Genomic DNA, 10,218 nt, shown 5'->3' with positions numbered 1-10,218 from the left:
AGCCAATAAGATCCCTTCAGGGTGTGTTGACCAGGTGACAGAGGTACGAGGGTTCAATGACCCACAGAAGGAGGAGTACTTCAGAAAGAGATTCAGTGATGAGGACCTGGCCAGCAGAATCATCTCACACATAAAGACATCAAGGAGCCTCCACATCATGTGCCACATTCCAGTCTTCTGTTGGATTTCTGCAACAGTCCTCGAACACATGCTGAAACATAAGAGAGAAGAGATGCCCAAGACTCTGACTGAGATGTACACACACCTTGTGGTGTTTCATACCAAACAGAAGAATGAAAAGTATCTTGGGAAAGAAGAGACAGATCCACACTTGAATAACGAGAGCATTCTGTCACTGGGAAAACTGGCTTTTCAACAGCTAGTGAATGGCAATCTGATTTTCTATGAAGAAGACCTGAAAGAGGCTGGCATTGATGTCAATGAAGCCTCGGTGTACTCAGGATTGTGTACACAGCTCTTTAAAGAGGAATGTGTGCTGTACCAGGACAAGGTGTACTGCTTTGTTCATCTGAGCATTCAGGAGTTTCTGGCTGCTGTGTATGTGTTCCTCTCATTCATCAACAACAATGAGAATCTAATGGACAAACTGCAAACAAAGTCCAGTATCTTTTCTCTGCTGTACAGAGACAAGTCTGAAGTTACTGTCTACAAGAGTGCTGTGGATAAAGCCTTACACAGTGAGATGGGAAACCTGGACCTTTTCCTCCGCTTCCTTCTGGGCCTCTCACTGGAGTCCAATCAGAAGCACTTACGAGGTCTACTGACAAAGACAAGAAGCAGCTCACAGAGCCATGAAGAGACAGTCACGTACATCAAGGAGAAGATCAGGGAGAATCCCTCCCCAGAGAGGAGCATCAATCTGTTCCACTGTCTGAATGAACTGAATGACCATTCTCTAGTGCAGGAGATCCAAAGCTACCTGAGCTCAGGAAGTCTCTCAAAACCCAACCTGTCACCTGCACAGTGGTCAGCTCTGGTCTTTGTGTTGCTGACTTCAGAAAAGGAGCTGGATGTGTTTGACCTGAAGAAATACTCCAGATCAGAGGAAGGTCTTCTGAGGCTGCTGCCAGTGGTCAAAGCCTCCAGAGCTGCTCTGTGAGTAAATAAAATGACATATAAGAAGTATTCATCAGGAAGAAATATTATATGTATTACAATATGTATATAATATTATATTGCATAACATATTGAATCAGATATTCAATCTAGTATTACAATATGACCATACAATTCTAGGAGACAGAAGATGAATCTATATGTTGTTTGGGAATATGAACCAAATGCATCTTCCATTGTCCTTCTACACTACTGGTGTTAAATTAACAGTGTGTTTGTGAAGTCATGATGATTTCGTTGCAGGCTGTCAGGCTGTGGAGTCACAGAGAAAGGCTGTGCTTCTCTGGTCTTAGCTCTGGAGTCAAACACCTCACACCTGAGAGAGCTGGACCTGAGTAACAATGACCTGAAGGATTCAGGAGTGGAGCTGCTCTCTGCTGGACTGGAGGATCCACACTGCAGACTGGAGACTCTGAGGTCAGTATTCCTGTAGTTGGTCAACAAGTGATAACTGTTCACCAGATCCACATGTGTTTACCAGGCACACATAGTCCACACCATATGTGTTTGGACAGTGAAGCTTACAGTCTTAAATGTGGTGCTATACTCCAGCATGTATCTTCTCACTTAGAAAACATCCACCATTTTAATATTGGGCAAAACACAACCCAAAACACAACCAAAACAAACTGCAAATGCAACCAACGAGTTTGAGTCACAAGCTTGATGTAGTCGTTGCTTTCATGGAATATGGGACCAAATACAAAACTTTTGACTATTTTAATACACTATGAGTGAATTGGTCAGAATACTTATGACTTCTTTAAATAGGGGGACTAGATACATAAAGTGCTTTCATTTTTCTAAATGGTGAAACAGACATGTATGAAAATATCCTCAAATAAAAGGTGACATTATATACTGTCACCTCACATGAAACATTTGATCTGAAATCCAAAATGTTGGAGTTTAGAGCCACATTTAAAATGTTATCTTCACTGTCAAAATAGATATGGTGTGGACTGTATACTCAATACAATCTAAATCTGATACCTCACTGTCTGTCTTTTGACTGATACTGATTTTAAACTGGTCTGGTCAGTCTACTCAAATATTTGTACTATACATGTTTCTATCTGCAGGCAATACTTTGATCATTTGTCATTTTTAATGATGATATATTAATTTACGAATAGATATGGAAGGTTTCATATGTTGAAAAAATATACTGCTACTATTTTCACCAGCAAATAATAGCAGTGTGATTTTAATATAATTTGACTCGTTGCATGCTGTCAGGCTGTGGAGTCACAGAGGAAGGCTGTGATTCTCTGATCTCAGTTCTCAGTTCAAACCCCTCACACCTGAGAGAGCTGGACCTGAGTAACAATGACCTGAACGATTCAGGAGTGAAGCTGCTCTCTGCTGGACTGGAGGATCCCCACTGTAAACTGGAGACTCTGAGGTCAGTATTCCTGTAGTTGGTCAACAAGTGATAACTGTTCACCAGATCCACATGTGTTTACCAGACACACATAGTCCACACCATATGTGTTTGGACAGTGAAGCTTACAGTTTTAAATGTGGTGCTATGCTCCAGCATTTTGGATTTGAGATAGAATGTTTCATATTGGGTGACAGTACAGAATGTCACCTTTTATTTAAAGGTATTCATACATATACAGTCGTGGCCAAAAGTTTTGAGAATGACACAAATATTAATTTTCACAAAGTCTGCTGCTTCAGTGTCTTTAGATATTTTTGTCAGATGTTACTATGGAATACTGAAGTATAATTAGAAGCATTTCATAAGTGTCAAAGGCTTTTATTGACAATCACATGAAGTTGAAGCAATGAGTCAATATTTGCAGTGTTGACCCTTCTTTTTCAAGACCTCTATAATCTGCCCTGGCATGCTGTCAATTAACCTTTGGGCCACATCCTGACTGATGGCAGCCAATTCTTGCATAATCAATGCTTGGAGTCTGTCGGAATTTGTGGGTTTTTGTTTGTCCACCTGCCTCTTGAGGATTGACCACAAGTTCTCAATGGGATTAAGGTCTGGGGAGTTTCCTGGCCATGGACCCAAAATATCGATGTTTTGTTCCCAGAGCCACTTAGTTATCACTTTTGCCTTATGGCAAGGTGCTCCATCATGCTGGAAAAGAAATTGTTCATCACCAAACTGTTCCTGGATGGTTGGGAGAAGTTGCTCTCGGAGGATGTGTTGGTACCATTCTTTATTCATGGCTGTGTTCTTAGGCAAAATTGTTAGTGAGCCCACACCCTTGGCTGAGAAGCAACCCCACACATGAATGGTCTCAGGATGCTTTACTGTTGGCATGACACAGGACTGATGGTAGCGCTCACCTTGCCTTCTCCGGACAAGCTTTTTTTCCGGATGCCCCAAACAATCGGAAAGGGGATTCATCAGAGAAAATGACTTTACCCCAGTCCTCAGCAATCCAATCTCTGTACCTTTTGCAGAATATCAGTCTGTCCCTGATGTTTTTCCTGGAGATAAGTGGCTTCGTTGCTGCCCTTCTTGACACCAGGCCATCCTCCGAAAGTCTTCGCCTCACTGTGCGTGCAGATGCACTCACACCTGCCTGTTGCCATTCTTAAGCAAGCTCTGTACTGGTGGTGCCCCGATCCCGCAGCTGAATCAACTTTAGGAGACGGTCCTGGCGTTTGCTGGACTTTCTTGGGCGCCCTGAAGCCTTCTTCACAACAATTGAACCGCTCTCCTTGAAGTTCTTCATGATCCGATAAATGGTTGATTTAGGTGCAATCTTACTGGCAGCAATATCCTTGCCTGTGAAGCCCTTTGTGTGCAAAGCAATGATGACGACACGTGTTTCCTTGCAGGTAACCATGTTTGACAGAGTAAGAACAATGATTCCAAGCACCACCCTCCTTTTGAAGCTTCCAGTCTGTTATTCAAACTCAATCAGCATGACAGAGTAATCTCCAGCCTTGTCCTCGTCAACACTCACACCTGTGTTACCGAGAGAATCACTGACATGATGTCAGCTGGTCCTTTTGTGGCAGGGCTGAAATGCAGTGGACTTTTTTGGGGGGATTCAGTTCATTTGCATGGCAAAGAGGGACTTGGCAATTATTTGCAATTCATCTGATCACTCTTCATAACATTCTGGAGTATACGCAAATTGCCATCATACAAACTGAGGCAGCAGACTTTGTGAAAATTAATATTTGTGTCATTCTCAAAACTTTTGGCCAAGACTGTATTTTTTACCATTTAGATATGAAAGCACTTTATGCATCTAAACTCAGCAAAAAAAGAAACATCCCTTTTTCAGGACCCTGTCTTTCAAAGATAATTCGTAAAAATCCAAATAACTTCACAGATCTTTATTGAAAAGGGTTTAAGCACTGTTTCCCATGCTTGTTCAATGAACCATAAACAATTAATGAACATGCACCTGTGGAACGGTCGTTAAGACACTAATAGCTTACAGACGGTAGGCAACGAGGGCACTGCGCTCATCCACCTCTGGCCTGCTGGCCCCCCTACCTCTGAGGAAGCACAGTTCCCGCTCAGCCCAGTCAAAACTGTTCGCTGCTCTGGAACCCCTATGGTGGAACAAGCTCCCTCACGACGCCAGGACAGCGGAGTCTATCACCACCTTCCGGAGACACCTGAAACCCCACCTCTTTAAGGAATACCTAGGATAGGATAAAGTAATCCTTCTAACCCCCCCTAAAAGATTTAGATGCACTAATGTAAAGTGGTTGTTCCACTGGATATCATAAGGTGAATGCACCAATTTGTGATTCGTTCTGGATAAGAGCGTCTGCTAAATGACTTAAATGTAAATGTAAATGCAATGAAGGTCACAGTTATGAAAACTTAGGACACGAATGAGGCCTTTCTACTGACTCTGAAAAACAACAAAAGAAAGATGCCCAGGGTCCCTGCTCATCTGCGTGAACATGCCTTAGGCATGCTGCAAGGAGGCACAAGGACTGCAGATGTGGCCAGGGCAATACATTGCAATGTCCGTACTATGAGACGCCTTAGACAGCGCTACAGGGAGAAAGGACGGACAGCTGATCGTCCTCGCAGCGCAGACCACGTGTAACAACACCTGTGCAGGATTGGTACATCTGAACATCACACCTGCGGGACAGGTACAGGATGGCAACAACAACTGCCCGAGTTACACCAGGAACGCACAATCCCTCCATCAGTGCTCAGACTGTCCGCAACAGGCTGAGATAGGCTGGACTGAGGGCTTGTAGACCTGTTGTAAGGCAGGTCCTCACCAGACATCACCGGCAACAACGTCACCTATGGGCACAAACTCACCATCGCTGGACCAGACAGGACTGGCAAAAAGTGCTCTTCACTGACGAGTCGAGGTTTTGGCTCACCAGGGGTGATGGTCGGATTCGCGTTTATCGTCGAAGGAATGAGCGTTACACCGAGGCCTTTACTCTGGAGCGGGATTGATTTGGAGGTGGAGGGTCCGTCATGGTCTGGGGCGGTGTGTCACAGCATCATCGGACTGAGCTTGTTGTCATTGCAGGCAATCTCAACGATGTGCGTTACAGGGACGACATCCTCCTCTCTCATGTGGTACCCTTCCTGCAGGGTCATCCTGACATGACCCTCCAGCATGACAATGCCACCACCATACAGCTTGTTCTGTGCGTGATTTCCTGCAAGACAGGAATGTCAGTGTTCTGCCATGGCCAGCGAAGAGCCCGGATCTCAATCCCATTGAGCACATCTGGGACCTGTTGGATCAGAGGGTGCGGGCTAAGGCTATTCCCCCCAAAAATGTCCAGGAACTTGCAGGTGCCTTGGTGGAAGAGTGGGGTAACATCTCACATCAAGAACTGGAAAATCTGATGCAGTCCATGAGGAAGAGATGCACTGCAGTTCTTGATGCAGTTGGTGGCCACACCAGATACTGACTGTTACTTTTGATTTTGACCCAGCCCTTTGTTCAGGGAAACATTATTCCATTTCTGTTAGTCACATGTCTGTGGAACTTGTTCAGTTTATGTCTTAGTTGTTGAATGTTGTTATGTTCATACAAATATTTACACATGTTAAGTTTTCTGAAAATAAACGCAAATGACAGTGAGAGGACGTTTCTTTTTTTGCTGAGTTTAGTTCTCCCATTTGAAGAAGTCTTAATCATTTGGACAAATGAATTTAGTCAAAAGTTAGTGTTGGGTCCAATATTCCATACCTGCAATGAATACATCAAGCGTGTGATTCTACTAACTTGTTGAATACATTTGCAGTTTGTCTTGGTTGTGTTTTGGATTATGTTTTTCCGAATAGAAACTGAATGGTGAATAATGTCCTTTCATTTTGGAGTCACTTCACTTGAATTGTCAGTAAGAATAGAAGATGTTTCTGAACACTTCTACATTCATGTGGATGCTACCATGATTATGAATAATCAGGAATTATTCGTGAATAATGAGGAATGAGAAATTTACAGAGGTACAAAGATCATACCCCCTCTGTTATTGGTAATTGTGAGAGGTTAGCATGTTTTGTTGTAGCCTCTGTTATTGATAATGGTGAGAGGTTAGCAGGTTTTGTTGTAGCCTCTGTTATTGGTAATGGTGAGAGGTTAGCATGTTTTGTTGTATCCTCTGTTATTGGTAATGGTGAGAGGTTAGCATGTTTTGTTGTAGCCTCTGTTATTGGTAATGGTGAGAGGTTAGCATGTTTTGTATCCTCTGTTATTGGTAATGGTGAGAGGTTAGCATGTTTTGTTGTATCCTCTGTTATTGGTAATGGTGAGAGGTTAGTATGTTTTGTTGTAGCCTCTGTTATTGGTAATGGTGAGATGTTAGCATGTTTTGTATCCTTTGTTATTGGTAATGGTGAGAGGTTAGCATGTTTTGTTGTATCCTCTGTTATTGGTAATGGTGAGATGTTAGCATGTTTTGTATCCTCTGTTATTGGTAATGGTGAGAGGTTAGCATGTTTTGTTGTAGACTCTGTTATTGGTAATGGTGAGAGGTTAGCATGTTTTGTTGTAGCCTCTGTTATTGGTAATGGTGAGAGGTTAGCATGTTTTGTTGTATCCTCTGTTATTCGTAATGGTGAGAGGTTAGCATGTTTTGTATCCTCTGTTATTGGTAATGGTGAGAGGTTAGCATGTTTTGTATCCTCTGTTATTGGTAATGGTGAGATGTTAGCATGTTTTGTATCCTCTGTTATTGGTAATGGTGAGAGGTTAGCATGTTTTGTTGTAGACTCTGTTATTGGTAATGGTGAGAGGTTAGCATGTTTTGTTGTAGCCTCTGTTATTGGTAATGGTGAGAGGTTAGCATGTTTTGTTGTATCCTCTGTTATTCGTAATGGTGAGAGGTTAGCATGTTTTGTATCCTCTGTTATTGGTAATGGTGAGAGGTTAGCATGTTTTGTTGTAGACTCTGTTATTGGTAATGGTAAGAGGTTAGCATGTTTAGTTGTAGCCTCTGTTATTGGTAATGGTGAGAGGTTAGCATGTTTTGTTGTATCGTCTGTTATTGGTAATGGTGAGAGGTTAGCATGTTTTGTATCCTCTGTTATTGGTAATGGTGAGAGGTTAGCATGTTTTGTTGTAGCCTCTGTTATTCGTAATGGTGAGAGGTTAGCATGTTTTGTTGTAGCCTCTGTTATTGGTAATGGTGAGAGGTTAGCATGTTTTGTTGTAGCCTCTGTTATTGGTAATGGTGAGAGGTTAGCATGTTTTGTTGTAGCCTCTGTTATTGGTAATGGTGAGAGGTTAGCATGTTTTGTTGTAGCCTCTGTTATTGGTGATGGTGAGAGGTTAGCATGTGTTGTTGTAGCCTCTCCAATGAATTGGTCAGAATACTTATGACTTCTTCAAATGGGGGGACTAAATACATAAAGTGCTTTCATTTCTAAACGGAGAAACAGATATGTATGAAAATATCCTCAAATAAAAGGTGACATTATATACTGTCACCTCATATGAAACATTTGATCTGAAATCCAAAATGTTGGAGTTTAGAGCCACATTTAAAATGTTATCTTCACTGTCAAAATAGATATGGTGTGGACTGTATACTCAATACAATCTAAATCTGATACCTCACTGTCTGTCTTTTGACTGATACTGCTTTTAAACTGGTCTGGTCAGTCTACTCAAATATTTGTACTATACATGTTTCTATCTGCAGGCAAAACTTTGATAATCTGTAATTTATAATATGATACATTAATTTAGGAATAGATATGGCAGGTTTCAGGACACTGATGTATCTGAATATGTTGAAGAAATATACTGCCACTATTTTCACCACCAAAGAATAGCAGAGTGATTTTAATATGATTTGACTCTTTGCAGGCTGTCAGGCTGTCTAGTCACAGAGGAAGGCTGTGCTTCTCTGGTCTCAGCTCTGAGGTCAAACCCCTCACACCTGAGAGAGCTGGACCTGAGTAACAATGACCTGAAGGATTCAGGAGTGGAACTGCTCTCTGCTGGACTGGAGGATCCACACTGCAGACTGGAGACTCTGAGGTCAGTATTCCTGTAGTTGGTCAACAAGTGAAAACTGTTCACCAGATCCACATGTGTTTACCAGACACACATAGTCCACACCATATGTGTTTGGACAGTGAAGCTTACAGTTTTAAATGTGGTGCTATGCTCCAGCATTTTGGATTTGAGATAGAATGTTTCATATTAGGTGACAGTACAGAATGTCACCTTTTATTTGAGGTTAAAGGTGAGAGGTTAGTATGTTTTGTTGTAGCCTCTGTAACTCTCTCATGGCAGTCACAGGCTTGATGTAGTCATTGCAGTCAAAGAATATGGGACCAAATACTCAACTTGTGACTACTATAATATACTGCCACTATTTTCACCACCAATGAATAGCAGTGTGATTTTAATATGATTTGACTCTTTGCAGGCTGTCAGGCTGTCTAGTCACAGAGGAAGGCTGTGCTTCTCTGGTCTCAGCTCTGAGGTCAAACCCCTCACACCTGAGAGAGCTGGACCTGAGCTACAATCACCCAGGAGACTCAGGAGTCAGACTGCTCTCTGCTGGACTGGAGGATCCACACTGCAGACTGGAGAAACTCAAGTATGTAGAGGGTTTATGTCAATGTTCATATCAGAGATGTTTGACTTTTCAGGCTAGTTAAGACAAACATTCTTACCACCACTTGGACAAAGTTATATGCTAACTGTGTGTGTGTGTGTGTGTGTGTGTGTGTGTGTGTGTGTGTGTGTGTGTGTGTGTGTGTGTGTGTGTGTGTGTGTGTGTGTGTGTGTGTGTGTGTGTGTGAGTGTGAGTTCAGGTGTATCCCTCAATGACTGTCTGTTCTTCTGCTTACTGCTACAGTGTGGAACATGGTGGAGAGAACAGAATGAAACCTGGACTTAGAAAATGTGAGTGTTGACTGCTGTGAAGAATATGACTAAGAATAAGTCTTAATTCAAGTTAAGTCAAAGACCACCATCATTACTGACTTGGTCATATTAAATATCATCTGTAGTTCTACAGAAGCAGAAATCAGGGACACCAACGTTTACAAAGAGTTGCTGTGTGTGTGTGTGTGTGTGTGTGTGTGTGTGTGTAATTAATGTGAATAAGTGTGTATTATATTACCATACAGTATAACATATGATCATTCAACAAGTCTCAAGTTACCTTAACTTCTCCTTTTGATACCTAGAAACATCTACATTAAATGAATTAGTGGAAAGTGAGTTAACATTCTAATGTGAATGATGATTTCTAATATTGTGTCTGGTTTCATCCATCAGATGTCTGTGATCTCACACTGGACCTAAACACAGTAAACAGACTCCTCTCTCTGTCTGAGGAGAACAGAAAGGTGACATGGAGGAGAGAGGAGCAGCCGTATCCTGATCACCCAGAGAGATTTGAGGACCTTAAACAGGTGCTGTGTAGAGAGGGTCTGACTGGGCGCTGTTACTGGGAGGTAGAGTGGAGTGGGATAATGGGGGCTGGTATAGGAGTGACATATAAAGGAATCAGCAGGAGAGGAAGGGGTAATGACTGTTGTCTTGGATGCAATGACAAGTCCTGGAGTCTGGTCTGCGATGACAACAGTTACTCTGCCAGGCATAATAATAATCCCACTACCATAGACGTCCCCTCCTCCAG

General features: G+C 42.3%; 1 protein-coding gene across 1 annotated transcript; it reads left to right on the top strand.

Annotated features, from left to right (window-relative positions):
* The first annotated feature begins 204 nt into the window (after window positions 1-204).
* Window positions 205-1,570, top strand: LOC145875770 (NLR family CARD domain-containing protein 3-like). Its single transcript, XM_082971584.1, has 2 exons — window positions 205-1,116; window positions 1,381-1,570. The coding sequence occupies exons 1-2, from the start codon at window positions 209-211 to the stop codon at window positions 1,568-1,570; spliced, it is 1,098 nt and encodes a 365-aa protein (XP_082827710.1). The 5' UTR covers window positions 205-208.
* The last annotated feature ends 8,648 nt before the right edge of the window (window positions 1,571-10,218 follow it).

This window comes from Salmo salar, unplaced genomic scaffold, assembly GCF_965601325.2.
Source record: "Salmo salar unplaced genomic scaffold, fSalSal1 ptg000335l, whole genome shotgun sequence".
Taxonomy (NCBI): Eukaryota; Metazoa; Chordata; class Actinopteri; order Salmoniformes; family Salmonidae; genus Salmo; species Salmo salar.
This window is presented reverse-complemented; position numbering and strand designations above follow the sequence as displayed.

Excerpts from the sequence above, each read along its gene's own strand:
- LOC145875770 (XM_082971584.1), top strand. The coding sequence starts at position 209 with ATGCTGAAACATAAGAGAGAAGAGATGCCCAAGACTCTGACTGAGATG. Across the intron at positions 1,117-1,380 it reads AAAGCCTCCAGAGCTGCTCT|GCTGTCAGGCTGTGGAGTCA; the intron begins GTGAGTAAATAA and ends ATTTCGTTGCAG.